Raw genomic sequence first — 17,308 nt, forward strand, 5'->3', positions numbered from 1 at the left:
ACGATACAAACGACGAAGACGACGGGTACCCAGCGATCCTATCGACATCCTTACCACTCTATTCCTGCCCGTCGCTTCTGGATCACACATACGCTGATTTCAAAGCAATCCCGCCGGATTTTCAATTTGATGACATTGAAAACGCGGGTCAAGAAATCATTATCGCCACGGAGAATGCGTCGACAAAGTCAAAAGCAACCAAGATTAAAATTTCTGATTGTTGCAAAACGAAAAAGCAAATCAAAAGCTATGACAGGTACTTAAATATGATTTACAAGATTTTGTTTCAATAAATATTCTACCCAACTACCTATATATATTCTAGATATGCAAAAAAAAAAAAAAAAAAATGAAAAAAAGGGTGATGAAATGGAAGAAAGAAGCGCTTTTGTGGAAGACTTCTAGCTTTTTCGGCATCAAAATGATTGTTGCTTGCTCCGATTTTCATACTTCTAGTGGATAGACGATAATCAATTTTTAATTACGTAACGATTGTTCACTTCAATCCCTACAAGTTGTCTCTATTTCAATGGAAAATAACTCCTTTGCGTGAAAACTACTTATAACACCCTCTCCCTGGTTCACAATAAGTAACAGAAACGCCGAACGTCCAAAAACATTTGTATTCTGCACCGTCATTAACTGCCATTTCAAAAAAACTATCTTGAAAAAAAAAACAATACGCAGATTTTTTCCGATTAACAATACTTCCCCCACTTTATTGAATCAAAATTTCGGTTCACAGTGACAGATCATGACTGGTTCGCATTGACGTTTACGCGATCGGCTTCAGAGCTAGCTGGCGCCTCTCTCTTGGACTACTACCACCGAGTGATTACACAGCAGCAGCGGAGCGACGCGCAGCGTGGGTGACCTTCGATGCGCGTGTGCGGGCGATCTTTGTAGTGGTGTGCTTGTATTAGGCTCGGCACTCAGCTGGACACACGATGATGGATGACCGGTATAAATGCGGAGGCAGATGCTGACACTCGATGACGATGATCTGTGTGCAGGTATGCGTGATCACGCACCGATGAAGCGCAAATTGGTTTGCGAATATGCAATTGCAAGTGAACAATTTTCTTTCCGATGGCGCCGAAAACCACTTTCTTCTCAGAAAAACTCACTTTCAGATAATTGTTTAGCCGGGTACTATGCCAGTAATCACTAAGCGAGAAAAAACTGATAATTTAAACCAACCGAATACCGAGAAAACTTCCGAAATACCGGAGCGCGAAACAAGTCGACTGTACTTCTTGCTAGGTCGCAGTGGGATGCCTTGCGACAATTGATGGCACTATCTTCATGGGTATTCAAGAATAGGCTATATATGGTATTGAAATTGACCATTGACTATGTTGGTCATTTTGGGACCACCGAAGAACCCTGGAGGAACCTGTAGTAGGGGACAGTTGAAGTTTTTCATCAAAGCATACCTTACGACAGCAATGTCTTCATGGTTTTTCATGAATGGGCTATTTTTAGTCTTGCATTAGATCATTGACCATTTTGGCCACTCCGAGATCACCGGGATGTCCTCAGGGGAACCTTTAGTAGGGGACAATTGAAGTTTTCCTCCAAAACATGGCCTCCGACGGCTCTATCTTCATGGTTTTTCAAGAATAGGCTATTTATGGTCTTGAAATTGACCACTGACTATGTTGGCCATTTTGGTACCACCGAAGAACCCTGGGGGAACCTGCAGTAGCGGACAATTGAAGTTTTTCTCCAATACATGCCTTTCGACGGCTCTATCTTCATGGTTTTTCAAGAATAGGCTATTTATAGTCTTGAAATTGACCATTGCACATATTGGCCAGTCCGGGATCAACAAAATGTCTCCAAGAAAACCTGTAGTAGGTTTCAAATTAAGTTTTCCTCCAAAACATGCCTTTGGACGGCTCTATCTTCATGGTTTTTCAAGAATAGGCTATTTATAGTCTTGCATTGGATCATTGATCATATTGACCACTCTGGGATTACCGGAGAACCCCCGGTGGAACCTTTAGTACGGGACAGTTGATGTTTTTCACAAAAATATGCCTTGCGACAATTGATGGCACTATCTTCATGGTTTTTCAAGAAAAGGCTATTTATAGTATTGAAATTGACCATTGACTATGTTGGTCATTTTGGGACCACCGAAAAACCCTGGGTGAACCTGCAGTAGGGGACAATTGAAGTTTTTCACCTGCCTTTCGACGGCTCTATGTTCATGGATTTTCAAGAATAGGCTATTTGTATTCTTGAAATTGACCATTGACCATATTGGCCACTCCGGGATCACGTAGATGACCTCGGAAAAATCTTTAGTAGGGGACATATGAAGTTTTTCTCCAAAACATGCCTGTCGACGGCTTTATGCTCAGGGCTTTTCATGAATAGCCTATTTTTAGTCTTGAAATGGACTATTGCCTATTATGGTCACTTAAAGACCACAGGAGTTTCTTATCTTATCGATTTGGTATGTTCAGGATGAATCCACTTGTCCGTTCATTTGTAAGTGAGGAGATGTTGTTTGAATTATTAGTCCAGCGGCTATATTATTTCTATATAAAGCTTTTATTTGAAATATTAAACTGCCATTCAGGCCACCCGCATATAGAAAACACAGAAGTGTAGTCGTACGTCAAAAACAAAAAAAAATAGTAGGAAACGGAAACTGTCTTCACCAGTTTCGTCTCAGACACAGATACAGTCAGATTTCGCTTGTTGGGCTAACTTTAAAAGGGCTACGTTTTAGTTGGGCTTCCAAGTCAAACGTCATTTCTAACAGTGCTGATTCCTTTTCGAAATTTCAACCGGCTTCATGCAAAAACCGGCAAACGAGTGGAATAATGATACAGATTATTTCAATGCAATACAACAAGTTGCTTCCTTGATGGTTGTCAACGATATGGCTGAATAAGATGTAAAACTAATTTCTGACTTATCAAGAAATTCACCTGAGACCTAGTTCAACAGCAATATTTGCTTCAGGGGATGGAACAGCATCGAAAAGAGTACCTTGAGAAATCGTAGAATATAATAAAATGAAATATAATCATTACAATCCAATGATATTTGTGTGAATATATCTGACATTGTATACTGCACCAAAAGAGTAGGGAAGGGAATGGGGGCACTCGCTTTCAAGCTGCTCTTATGAGATTGAGCAAATGTTGTTGAATAACCCTTCAAAATAACTCGAGAGATGGGAAACTCCGAAGTTATTTTAGTCTTTATGTTTACTTTCATTGATATAAGTGAGGGGCGGAAAGGATTCAGTAAGCTCCCCCCCCCCTCCCATATCTAACTACGCCTATTAAATGTAGCACATGCTTTTGAATACATCTGAACATACCAACTTGACAAGATCAGAAACACCGAAGCTATTGCAGTTTGAAGCTTTACTTCCATTTATATGCGTGAAGGGGGCGGGGTATAGTTAGCCTCCCCCCCCTCTCTCATCTCTTAATATGCCTATGAGATTGAAAAATTGTTTTTGAATAATTCATATGAACATACCAAATCGATAAGATAAGAAACTCCGAAGTTATTTCAGTTTGAAACTTTATTTCTATTGATATGAGTGACACCCCCCCCCCCCCCCAACTACGCATATGAGATAGATTTATTGTTTTTGAATATTTCATATGAACATCACAAACCGATAAAATAATCAACTTCGAAATTATTTCAGTTTGGAGTTTGACTTTCATTGGTACACCGGCAGTGTTGGCAGAAAAAGGGATTTTTGGCATTTAATTCGAAACAGTGAACTTTGCACAGCTACAACTTTTATTAGGGGCATTTTAGAACAATACATTATTTGGCAAAGTTGTTAGGCACTTCTTGGGCTATACTTAAACGTATTAAGATGCGTGCAAAATTGTGGTCCCTAGTAATAAAGATGCAAAAAAGTAGGTTTTCCCATACTAATTTCCATACAAATTTCAAACGCAATGCGGAAAGCCGGGTTACAACCAATCGTCCCCAAGTTTTGCATAGTTGTTCGGGACCCCAAATGGAACCAAAAAAAAACATTGTACTGAAAAAATGATGATCATGACCTATCCTAATCTTCATAGTCTTTCATGGATAGGCTAATGATATAAAGAGAGAGAGACAATGATTTGTAATTTCCACTTAATTCCACTACCTTATTTGCTTATCCTTGACAGATATGCGTATTTCGTCTACAATGTGCAGACTTGTTCTGTGTCCTGTACTTATGATATTCTTCAAATTGTCGATTGACGATATCGGTCGTTCCGGGACCACCTGAATATCTTAGAAGAACCTGAAACAGGTTTGCAGTATTTCACCAAAAACAACCCTTAAGATGACTCAATTTTCATAATTTTGCATGAATAGGCTTTTTATGGACTTTAAACGAGCCATTGGCTACATTGGCCGTATTGAGGTCACAGGGATGCCAACAGGAGAACCTGAAGTTTGGATTGCAGTTTTCACAGAAACATGGCTTTCGACAGCTCTATCTTCATGATTTTTTCATTAATAGGCTATGTATGGTCTTGAAATAGATCACTCATAATATTGGCCGTTCTGGAACCTTTAAAAAGCCCTCGAAGGAACATGTACAAAGGGTAAATTGCAATTTTTCACAAACCATCAATCTTTGTGGTTTTCCATGAATCGGTTCTTGAAACAGACCATTTACCATATTGACCGTTCCAGGACCCCCAGGATGCCCCCGGCGTATCTGTGGTTGGAGAAAATGCCTTTCGATGGCTCTGCATTCATGGTTTTTCATGAATAGGCTGCTTCTGGTTATTAATAGGTCATTGGCCATATTGGCCGATTTGGGACCACCGGGAAGCCCCGGGAGAACTTGCAGTTAGGGGTTGTTCATAAACCACGTAGGATTTCTAGGGGGAGGCAGAGAGTAGCTAAAAGTCTACACTAGTTTACGAGGGGGACGAGGGTATTTTACAAAGTCTACGTAGCTTTTTTTTCCAAAATATCTGACTGCCTATCTAAGGTATTTTTTACAAAGCAAATTCACAATATTTTGCACGTAACAGTAAATACGTTTATGTGATTTGCTTGCCGTATTTTGTTTTATCATTCATTCAAACAGTTCAGTACTCGATTACATTTTCAACAGCGTCCCGGTAAATATAGAGCTGGTTTACTCAATGATAGAGCGTATGTGTGCCCCCAGCAACATCGAATCCATGAGCCCCTAAAAATGAACGGCCATAATTATAATTAATGGAAGAGAATATTAAACTAGAGTACGCAATACTCCTGAAATTTTCGGAACATTTCTGCAACGTATTTGAATGTATTGGTAGAGTAGGTAAAATCTGAAATTGTCTCCAACTAAAGGCCCCCCTTGGGGGCCATCTCTGTGTGTGGCGTGGCCAGATTGTTTTCAAGCTTATCCACATCAGAAGTTTGTAAAAATCGGTATTTATCGGTATTTGCTTTTTAAATTAATTTTATATTTTTTCCGTTTTTGAAGGGACCAATTCAAAATTTTCCACTAAGACCAGTAGAGGTCTTAGAAAATTCCCGGAGAATGTTTGAATTAGCTTCTGAAGAAAGCCGACAAAACTTCCACAGAAAGGCTAGGAAAAAAGCTAGGAAAAACCTTCTAATATAAGTCGAAAAAAAAAAATCTACGGAGCATGGCTTATGGAGAATCTTCCAGAGGAAGATGAAAGGGACTTCTGGGAGAATTCGATAGATTCATACGGTAGAAGTATAATTGAACTTCCTGGAGAAGACAACAAAAACTTCATGGGATATTGGAACAAACTTCGTAAGGTAGATTGGAAGAAACTTCTGGAGAAATTCAAAAAAAAAAAACTTCAAGGCAAAAATCCGGAACAAAGAGATTTTCTTAATGTTCTTATGATCCAGAAATTTTCCTGATATTTATAAATCATCCTTGAAGAGCCCCTGGAGTTTTCGAAACGTTCCTGAAATGCACTTAGGAATATTCCATAATTCCTCGGAATTGCTTGCAATTTCTTGAAATTTTCCTGAAGTCTGTTTTGAAGTTCTCTGATGTTCCTTGACTAAAATGAAGTACCAAAAAATCTCTAATCTACTTTGATGGAACTTTCATGAAGATTTTGAAAATTCTAAGCTACTCACACATATTTCATGACATTGATGGAACATCACCAATGAAGTTTTCTGATCTTACCAATTTTTAATTTTCAAAAGATCTTGAAGCGGTTATTAAAAAACACAGAACTTCACTTAAAACGTCCTCAAAATTTTCTGATGTTTATTATGTAACTTTCCTAACGTTTCCAAAATATTCAAGAGCCTTTGTTGAAATACAGTGAGTATCTCGGAGCTCATTTAAAGTTTCAGCAATTTCCTTGAAATCAATGTATCTGTTTTGATGTTCTTGGAGGTTTTATAAAGTATCTCAATTCTCCAGAAAATAAAATTGGAACTGTCCTGAAAACCATTAAATTTATCTGAAGTTCTTTGGACTTGAGATGTTTCCAAAATTTGGCTGATGTCACTTAAACGGTATAATAAGGGGCTGTTCATAAACTACGTAGACAGTTTAGGAGAGCTGGAATTAGAGCCTACCAGCTTTTGTAAACAATGGCTTTTATCGATGATTTCTAGGAATACAGGGCACACCAACGCGAACCAACATAACCATCGGGTAGAGGAAGACTTCCCCTATCTGATGTTGATATTGCTATGCTTGGGCGAGCCTTGAGTTACTGGAAATCAACGAGAGAAGTCATTGTTTACAAAAGCTGTTACACCCTAATTCCAGCTCTATCTAGAATTGTCTACGCAATGGGGGGGGGTCAATAATCCTAAAAAACCGTCTACGTAATTAATGAACAGCCCCTTACAGGTATAAGTTTAAATCAATAAAATATCCGGTAGCTCATTTTTCAACCAAATTCCATGAAATTTTGAACAACTCCTCACTTCAATACATATTTTATGGGAAAAATATGGATAAGTTGATCCTAAAACATGGTTAAGTTCTAACATCCTTTTTCACTTTATTTACTTGCATATAATTTGCAGGATTTTTAAGGAAATTTGTTGATTCGCCTACATTAAACTCAGTTCAAAATTCTTGTAGTGTAAATAAGGTCATGCCGGATTCCTATACCTCTCCGAAAGATCAGGAACTTCCGGATCTTCCGTAAAAGTGGTCAATTCTTCAAACTCATCCTAGAGTGCCATGCTTTTTTGTAAAATGCTTGTATTTCAGTTATCAGACCAAATTTGGACTTATGACCGCAATACGGACACTAGGGGTTCACAGAGTGTACCTCAGGAAGATCCGAAACAACCGTTAAAATGGTAAATTCTTGATTCTCATCGTAGAGTACTGCTTTTTTTTTGTAAAATGCTTGCAGACCAAATTTGAACTTTTTACCAGAATATAGATAACACATACAAGCACTTATCAAAAACCGCTGCCCTCTAGGATGAGTATTATGAATTGACGACTTTTACAGTTGTTCCGGATCTTCCAGAATAACATTATTTGGTCTCCAGGGTTCATATTCCGGTTAGAAATCCAAATCTGGTCTGATAACACAAACACGAGCATCTGCAAACATTTTCAAACAAATGAACCGTGGAGCTCTACGTTCAATTTTACCAATTGACCACTGTTACGGATGTTCTGGATCTTCCAAAGGACCGCGGCCCCTTAGCGTTTATATTGCAGTCACGAGTCCAAATTTGGTCTGATAATGCATCTACAAGCATTTTTTCAAAAAATCGCTACGCTCTAGGATAAGTATTAATAATTTACCATTTTCACGGTTGTTCCGGATCTTCCAGAAGACCTCTTTGTGTCCGTATTTCGGTCAGAAGTGCAAACTTGATCTGACAACACAAATACAAGCATTGTACAAAAAGCGTGGCGCTCTAGGATGAGTTTTAAGAACTTACCACCTTTATGGATGTTCCGGATGATCCAGATCTTCCGGAGAGCTATAGGAATCCAGCATGACCAAATTTACACTACATAACTGAGTTCTATGTAGCCGAATAAATAAGTTTCCCGAACAATTCTTTAATTAAATTCAAGTAATCGGTATTAATACCGATAAATCAGTATTTCTGGCAATGCTGTCGTGAAGTGTGTAAAATGGTCTATGGTCCATTTCATCACTATAAAAAGAGCATTTCTAGGCCAAATAGCAACACAAACATTGAATATCAGCCTCGACCTTCTCCAATGAAACATTTTGTCAAGCTTCTGCATTCATTTTCCATCAGATGTCACTGCTGTTGTTAGCGGTGACATCTATCGGACACTACGCATAATCTGTCTTCCGTTAATTGTTCACAGAGGACATTGCAGGGCAAAACATGCGTGGTATCTTTATATATGCAATTAGATTAACATCTTAAGTTCCTCCTTTTTACACATTCTGCACACAAAATAGCTCACTTCTCACAGGATTTCCCGCCGATTTTTATGAATGGGGCAGTATGGAAAGTATCTTTTGTGCAGTATATGTCAGAAGGAGGGACTTTGAATGTTAATCTAAATGCATATTAAGAGGTACCAGATATATTTTGCACTGTCAGGTTCTCTATTTTGTCATCTATGAAATGGAAATCCCAAATAGAGTGTCATCAAAATGCATGGCATGTTGAGAAATTAAGCTAGTGAGAGCAAATTTTGTCTCTCTCAATTTTAAATTGTTTAGTTCTCTGGGGAGTGCATGGGGAAAATCATTTTTATTTAATTGTAACTTTTTAACAATAATTTCCGTGAAAAAACTGAACGGCAAAGTCCCTGACTAATTTATTTAGGTTGTCGTTCACTATTTTTGACCTACATATGCACCGAAAGCGAATTATTCCCACTTCTCTCAATTTCTACATGGGGATTTGTATCACTTTCTACCAGCGGAACAGCGCCATCTTTATGAAAAATGGCTGGATGATGTGATTAATTTGTGTAAAACTTTGTAATTTTCGGCAATTTTCAATACCGCTAAAAAATTTAAAAAGGTGTTTTCGATATTTTTAACAAATCATAGCTCGAAATTGACACCTCCAACCGAAATGACGTCTGAGACAAATTAACAGGAAAACATTTTTTTCAGAAAAAAATACACTCGTAAAAATATCAAGTTATTTTGAGTTGAATTCCAGAAAAGGGCTGGAGCATATATTACAAAAAAATAACCCGCTTCAATTTTTTTCAATATTTTTTTTTTATTAAAGAACAAACATTATTCCCAAAATTACTTGCCATCGGTACCGTGTAAAATTTTTTTTATGAAAAGGAATGGCATTTTCCTACAACTTTGTCTTAGACGTCATTTTGAAATGTTTCGCGAAATTCAAAATGGCCAAACTGCAGCCTAAAATGGTTATGACTGACATGGATCAGTCATGTGCCACACAATTATGAAAAGCTTATTCAGTACACATCGTGCTCTTTTGTCAAGCGAATCTAATTGCTTTTTGCTGAAGGAAGTATACTGATACCTAAAGATACAAAAAAAAAATAAACAGTGCTCAATATTGCCTGCACATTTTCTACTTTGTTCGACTCTAATTCCTCTAAGATCATTGTTTGGAACCTACCGGAGGTAATCCTGCTTGCACATGGACTTGAAAAGATTCTCTTTGATCATTGGTATTTTTATAATAATTCACTTGGAAGATGATTGTGAAAAACTTTCTTCTGCTGCAATGGTACCTAAACGCAAAAGAAAAGGGCAATCTCTAGATCCCCCTTCTGATGAAATTTATTTGAGCAATCAATTTGATATGCTCAAGGATGACGAGAATGGTCCTTCAGCTAGACAAAATTCCAATAATCATTCCCGACTCAATGCCAAGAATGAAAAGGTCCCCCTATTGTGGTAACCACTTTTGATTTCCATGCTCTTCGCTTTGGAACTACGTTAATGTATTCCAGTTTTCACTTCAAATTGGCCGTTGGGCTGAATGCCGCGTTTTACCTGAAACCTTGGACTGATTCAAACGGCTTTTCCGGAAGAAGAACGCACACACATGTTTTGCTTACACTGAACGTCTATTCAAGGTTTTCTTGAAAAATCTGCCACAGACCCTGGATCAGATCAAAGATGAATTGACAAGTTGACTTGGTGTTGAACCAGTTCAAGAAATCAAAATGAAAATGAAGGCCCAGTCTAGCAATTTGCGTAACGGGATTTATAATGATTTTTAATAATGAGAGAGAGAAGGAATAGGATTTTCCATTTAATTCCACTACCTTATTTGCTTATCCTTGACAGATACGCGTATTTCTTCTACAATGTACAGACTTCTTCAGTGTCTTGTACTAATACTAGACTGAAGAAAAAATTCGCATTTTACTGAATATATATTAACTCAGGTACATTTTCACTTAAAAAGCTAGGTAAACTTAAATTTAATTTCCTGTATGAGATGCTTACTCGTTGATGTGTCCTAGGTAGTAACTTGAAAAGCCATGTTTGTCCGTTTCCTTGATACCTGTTGAGTAAAGTTGAATTCCGTTGTTTGTTGATCTCGAGGCTCTCTGCAACATCCAGTTTCCATGGTTCGTAGAATTGTGATGTCCTCCGTCGATAGTTGGTGGTCCTTTGTGAAGATGTGCTCTGCAACCTTTGATTTTAAATCATATGTAAGGTCTTTTTCCTCTTGCTTTTTGGCCTTATTAACCTCCGCTATATGTTCTTTAAATCTAGTTGCAAAAGTTCTCTTGGTTTGTCCTACGTATACTTTGTAACAATGATTACAGCTTATTTTACATACACCTGCTTTACCTAAAACATTAACTGGGTCTTTAGTGGATCCTAACAATGAGTTCAACTGGTTATGTCTACTGGTGAAAACTAAATCTAATCCTAATTTTTTTAACTGTGGTCTTAGCTTACAAGTAATATCTTGATCATATGGAACGGACACTCGTTTCAAGGGTTCAGGTGGGTGAGGGTTGTAAATAATCTCCTTTGTAGAATTCTCGCCTTTTTATCGATGATTTCCTGGATTGTTATCCATGGAGTCTCGCTGTTTCGAAGATGTACCGTAATTCCTTAACCTTTCCTGTATCACTGAGTGGAAGAGCCTGAATCCGATGAATCATGTGGTGGAAGGCGGCCATTTTCTGCTGGAACGTATGGTTGGAAGCATAACCCAGACAACCAGAAGTCGTATAATAATGTACAGACAGTATCGTAAATTGCTACAGTTTAAGTCAAAATCGCATATAAGAATGGCACATACTTCGCATTATGTTTAAGTTAAATCGTATAGAATGCATATTTCCGACTTATATGCGATGACTCATTTTTCCGTCGTACTGAATCTCAAATTAAATCAGATTACATCGTAAGACTTTTTTAAATGAATTTGTTTTTACAGATTAAATCGTATATGATGATAAATCAACTCGTTTAAAATTAAATTAAAATATGCACGAATACGGCCTCCACTTTTGTACGTATATCACGAAAACAACTTTGAATATACGTGCATTCTGGTTGTCTGGGAACATTTTTGGTGCTTGATGGTTTCCTGTAAATTTCGTATTCAAGCGAAGAAGATGATGACGATTCCCTGATGACTAGAATATCGAGAAATGCGAGTTTCCCGTAATTTTCTACCTCGGTAGTGAATTTGACATCCTTGTGAATTATGTTCATCTCATCTTAAATTTGTGCAAGGGCTTCCCAAACCTCCACCAACGGGTTGGTAATAGCCCTTTCTCCTTCAGGATTGTCTCCAAGTTGGCCATGAAAAGTTCACACAGGAAGGGGGATAGGGCGTTTCCCATTGGGGCTCCTTTCGTCTGCTTGTAGATGTTACCTCGGAAAGAGAAGTAGTTATGTTCCATACAAAGGCGGGTCAACTTAAGCTACATCCGAATCTTGACCGGTACGCTGTGAAAAAAGAGATGTGACGTCGAAAAATACCATAATCTCGTCCTCGTTGAAGTCTCCTGAAGATTGTAGTTGCTGGGCGCACTCATGGGTGTTATACCCCGTTCACATTACAGCGTATATCACGTGATATACACTGTCTTGCAATGAGCACTCATACATCTAGTTTACACTGGAAATCCTATGTATGAGTGCTTATTGCAAGACAGCCTATATTACGTGATATAGACTGTAATGTGAACGGGGTATTACTAACTGCTTTACTCTGGAACTGATTCGGCATACTCTGGAACTATGTTAATAGCCATTTCGCTAGTTTGTGCGGGGGGGGGGACCAACTGCAGACACGATCTCTCGCATTTAATTTCCCGGTTTGTGGACTTTGGAGAGACCTTTGATCATGGGTAGAATGGGATTGGATTCCCGTAAACGACCTGCTCCATCTCCTAATATTGATTTGCACTCCTTCAGTGCTTTCTCCACGCGTTTCACTATGTTCTGTAAGGGGTCTACTTGAAGCTGTTTATACGGTCCGTTGTTAATCTTTGTTGTCATCTGATTGTCGTAATCGTCCATGTCCATGATATCGACCTCGTTGCTCTTGTCTGCTTTGACTTAGTATACTGCTTTACTTTTCAACTCCTTTTCCTGCTTTACCTCCGAATATCCTTTTCGTTGGTTTGACTTTGTTCCTGTCCGTCCTTGATTATGTTCGATGTGATAGTCCTGACCGTATTCTGTGATGATGTTGGAAGTGTCAACCAACCAACACTAAGACGCCCACATTCATCAGGATTGATGATTTTTGTTTAGATCACTTCAAGTTCAGTGAGCAAAACAAGCTTAAGACTTTATAAAAAGCTAGCCTTATGCTCCATGTCCGAATAAAGTGGGAAAACTTCAGGAAGACTTGAGGAACTATTCAAAACCTCTCCCAATGCCGTAGATGCCATGGTACACAAAATTGCTACATGCCAGTTTTAAAAAAATCCTGACGCGAAATTGGGAAAATTTTAACAATTCCGAAAAAACAAAACACTGGAAAGACCGAAAAATTGCTAATCGGGTTTTTCTGGTAACCATCATTTTAATGCAGCTTGCCAGAAGTTTCTATTTCGGTAAAATTACTAATTTCACCGAGTGACCACTTCTGCATAATAGCGTTCGGCCTAATGGAGTTCAACCTGTTGGCACCTGGCCAGTCCAATGACAGGATGTGACTATCGCGTAGGCAACATGTCATACCGTGACAGCGGGCCTAGCACATAAACATAAATTATTGGGCCCGAGACATACTGTCTACTGTTAAGCTGCATTTGGCTTACTCCTCCATCGTAAAACCATTTTTTTCTTCCTCCCTCCTATTTTGAAATCTGACTAGGTCATTGGATGACACGGTCGAATAAAATTTTGAAATCATATTTCAAAAGAAATCAAAAATCTTAAGCTACAGTAAGGGTCCAAGTTTGCCAACACACCATTGTTGACTTTTAAAATTTTAAAAATTCATCAACTTTTACTCTCATCGGCCGTGAAAAGGACCAAAATCTTCCATAACATAGTAAAAATTTCAACTAACGAAAGCGATGTAGTCCACTCTGCCTTCGAGCCAACCCTATCGCAATTACCGCGACTCACCAGTAGTGTGTAAACCCCGCGCCATTCTCGCGACATCTCCAGTAGATAGCTCAAATAATACAACCTCTATCGCTATCTATGTAGTAACTACCTGCGCTTCACACGACGAAACCCCCCTAATGCTGCACTACAGTGTCCCGCGTGTGTAGTAAAGTGTCAACTTCAAGTTTCTTATCAGCAGAAGCACCAGCACCAGCACCAGCAGCAGCAGCAGGAAAAGTTCTCAGTTGTAAGGCGTTATCTTTGTTGCAAGTGTCAGAGCGATAGAGAGAGAGAAAGCGTGAGTGAGTGAAAATGTTTCGTGCCTATGGATCACTTCCGCCAAGTGAGTGTTCGTCACCGCTTTCGCCGACGACGGGGGCTCCCTCATCGCCATTCGACCCAGCACCGGCGACGTCATCGTCGTCGCCGTGGATGACTCCCTCGTCAGTCGATACGACCACAGCGGTGCAAGTGCCTCTGGGAAGATCCTTGTCACTGTTTGAGACGGCCGATGTCGGACACCACCAGATGGATCCAATTGGACAGCGGCAGTGGTCGGGCGGTTGCTACGATAACGACGACCCGGTTGGCTTGAGTCAGCTACTGGCCAGTGCGAGGTTTTTCAAATCGGATCGCTCCAACCGGATGCGGACGTCAACGGCGGCGGCAAAAGGTGGGTCTGGGGATGGAGATCGATTAGTTTTGTTTACTGTTTGGGTAGGTTGGGTAATTTGCCACGCTTCGGCTACGGCGAAAACCGTAGTAGGTATGTACTGCTCCCATGGTTCTAGCTCATTATAATGCGCGATTGCGATAATCGGTATTTATGTTTAGATTGGATATGTGTTTGTGTGGGCGTGCGAGGTGTGAAGACGGGATAGGGGAGAGGGAGGTGTTTGCGTTGCAGTAGTGGCGAACTAATTAGACACAACCCGGCGGATATTAGTGCTGATTGTGCAAATGTGTACGGTTTGCAGGGCTTCGTTGATAGCGAGTGTCAACTATGCAAATTTCAAGCTGTGTTTGAATTGGGTTGAGCTTGTTTGATACATTTTATTTTATCATTCAGATTGGGTAGGCAAAGACTGGAGTCCATTGTTTTAAATTGAGATTTGAATTCAATGCAAGTCAATGTAAATGAGTGATGATCGTTCGAGATGCCTCGTGGAATGCGCATCTGAAAAAATACATTCATACTGACATATCGACGAGGAAAGACAAATTGTCAATGCCTGAGTTCTTAAACTCCTTAATTTATAACAGCGATTCTCAAATCAATGGGTCGTGAGCCACCCTCGAGTGGGTTGCAGAAATTCAGCAAACTTGATCGTCGTCGTCTTATTCTTCTTCTTATTATTATTATTATTATTATTCTTCTTCTTCTTCTTCTTCGTATTTCAAGAACATAAGCTTTTTGAGTGCTCTCAACTTAGTGGTCTAGATGCACTTCCACAGTTATTAACTGAGAGAGAGAGCTTGCGGTGCTTGTAACATTTCTGCATTATTATAATTGTGTGGCAAGTACAACCATACTCTATTTCCGGGAGATTCGAGAAATGTTCCAACCCGAAAAATTCCTTGACCGGACCTAGAATCGAACCCAGCCTCCTCCAGCATGGTCTTGCTTTGTAGCTGCGCCTTTGCCGACCGAGCTAAGGGAGGCCTCGAAAACTTGATCATATGTTTTCAAATAAGTTCTGCAAAATTTGGCTGTTTTAAAAATTGCGTTGAGATAATCGATTTTTTACAATGAGTTATTTGGGTGTTTTAAGGTTGTTTTTGAGTTTTGAAGACTTCAAAACTTTCATCTAACCTGCAGACCTTTTGCGCAGTTTTTTTTGGAAATTTTGGAAATTTTGGTATTTGTTAATAACTATTTGTGCATGTGACGTAATTTTTTTTTATTCAGTATTTTATCAGGCTCAATCGCGTTAGCTTTACGGGGTCGATAATTAATTGGTCCATTTGGCCTGAGAGCCCAATCCGATAGAGATGTGAGTCTAATGAAAAGTGATTGGACATGAGCCTAGACATTTTAATTTTATTTTATTAACGATCACCGCCTTCGACTAAGTCGCACAGACTGAACTACTTAATACTATTTTCTAGACTTAATTCCTAATCCTATGTGAAAATACAGTTTTGGACGTGTTAAAATCGAATTTGTCGTCAACTTCATTAAAAGCCCGGAGACAAGAATCAAGGGGATTGTGATGCCCATAGTTCGTCCTGTGGTACGGAATTGCCAGTAAAGGTGAACTTCGGAAGCGACGTGGAGGAATGTTGATCGGTATCTGCTCAAGAAGTGCAGGACAGTCAATACCTCCTGTGATGACATCAAACACGAACATACGCTGCATTTTAATTCGCCTCGATGACAGACTTTCTAAGTTGATCAATCGGCATCGGTCGGGGTAAGAAGGAAGATTTAATGGGTTATTCCAGGGAAGCTGGCGTAGAGCAAATCGTATGAATTTCCTCTGCACACGCTCAATTGCTAAGATCTGCGTCGCGTAGAATGGTGTCCATACAGGAGCAGCATACTCCAGGATACTTCGCACTAACGAACAATATAACGTTTTGATGGCGTACACATCAGTAAAATCTGAAGCATGTCGACGAATAAATCCGAGTGCAGAAAATGCTTTGGCGCTTATAATAGCTGCATGTTCGTTAAACTTCAATTTTGAGTCAATAGTAACGCCCAGATCACAAATCGATAGAACTCGCTCCAGTATGACGGATTCCATTTTAAATTGATGGACAATGGGCCTGGTGCGTCGCGTAAACGAAATAACTTTGCATTTGTCCCTGTTCACGCGCATTCCATTATCGCTACACCAAACGAGCATAACGTTTATGTCCTCTTGCAACGCCATGCAGCCTTCTGAAGAAGTGATGACACGATAAATCTTCAAGTCGTCGGCAAAAGAAAGGTTAAAAGAAGAGAGCAGCATACACAAGTCATTTACGAAGATATTGAAGATCAGTGGCCCAAGAACGCTTCCTTGAGGTACACCGGTCGTGATGTTGAACGGCTGGAATTGTGCCGCATTCACTACAACACAACCGGTTCTGTCCGACAGGTACGAGCACAACCACTGCGTTATCCATTCCGGAAACCCCATGTGTACCATTTTGTCTATGACCAAGATATGTGGTACAGTGTCGAAGGCCTTGGCGAAATCTATATAAATCGAATCAACTTGTTGTCCATGTTCAACTTCGCGAGACAAGGTGTTGACGTAACACATCAGATTTGTAGTCGTGGAGCGTTGTTTCATGAAACCATGTTGGCTGCCGGAGATTAATGAAGATACGGCGTTATACAGAACGTTATGCACCAGTTTTTCGAAAATTTTGCTCAAGCAACACAAGACAAAAACACCTCGATAGTTCGTGACTCGATTACAGTTGCCGGATTTGTAGATTGGAATGATAGAAGCTGATTTCCAAGCCACTGGGAACATCCTGTCATGCAGCGAACGGTTGAATAGAGATGTTATGGGAGATGCAAGTGCGGTGGAGCAATTCTTCAGCAGCAAGGGTGGTATACCGTCCATTCCAGGTCCTTTATCAACGTCGAGTTCTTCAATGGCTTTCACCACTTCGACAACGGAAAACTGAACGTCGGGTAGATTTATGTCTGGTGAAGCAATATGGGCAAAGCGGTTGAAGCGAGGAACAGGCGATGATTTGCTAAATACGCTCTCGAAGAACTTGGCGAATAGGCTTGCTGCTTCCGAATTAGAGCTAGCGATTGTTTCATCGTATTTAACATTAGTTGGAATGCGAGTAGCCGATTTTTGGCTTCTGAGAAAATT

General features: G+C 39.6%; 2 protein-coding genes across 2 annotated transcripts in view; both read left to right on the plus strand.

Annotated features, from left to right (window-relative positions):
* orb2 overlaps positions 1–17,308 on the plus strand; it is a 1,372,010-nt gene that overhangs the window by 588,636 nt on the left and 766,066 nt on the right.
* The window catches only part of LOC135702963 (uncharacterized), an 87,023-nt gene continuing 82,735 nt past the window's right edge, over positions 13,021–17,308 (plus strand). The window contains exon 1 of the mRNA XM_065224039.1: positions 13,021–14,157. Coding sequence (XP_065080111.1) covers positions 13,797–14,157 — 361 coding nt within the window. The 5' untranslated portion in view covers positions 13,021–13,796. The remainder of the gene's footprint in view (positions 14,158–17,308) is intronic.

This window comes from Ochlerotatus camptorhynchus, unplaced genomic scaffold (assembly GCF_037179485.1).
Source record: "Ochlerotatus camptorhynchus isolate MF236.1 unplaced genomic scaffold, CSIRO-AGI_Acam_v1.1 ptg000203l, whole genome shotgun sequence".
Lineage (NCBI taxonomy): Eukaryota > Metazoa > Arthropoda > Insecta > Diptera > Culicidae > Ochlerotatus > Ochlerotatus camptorhynchus.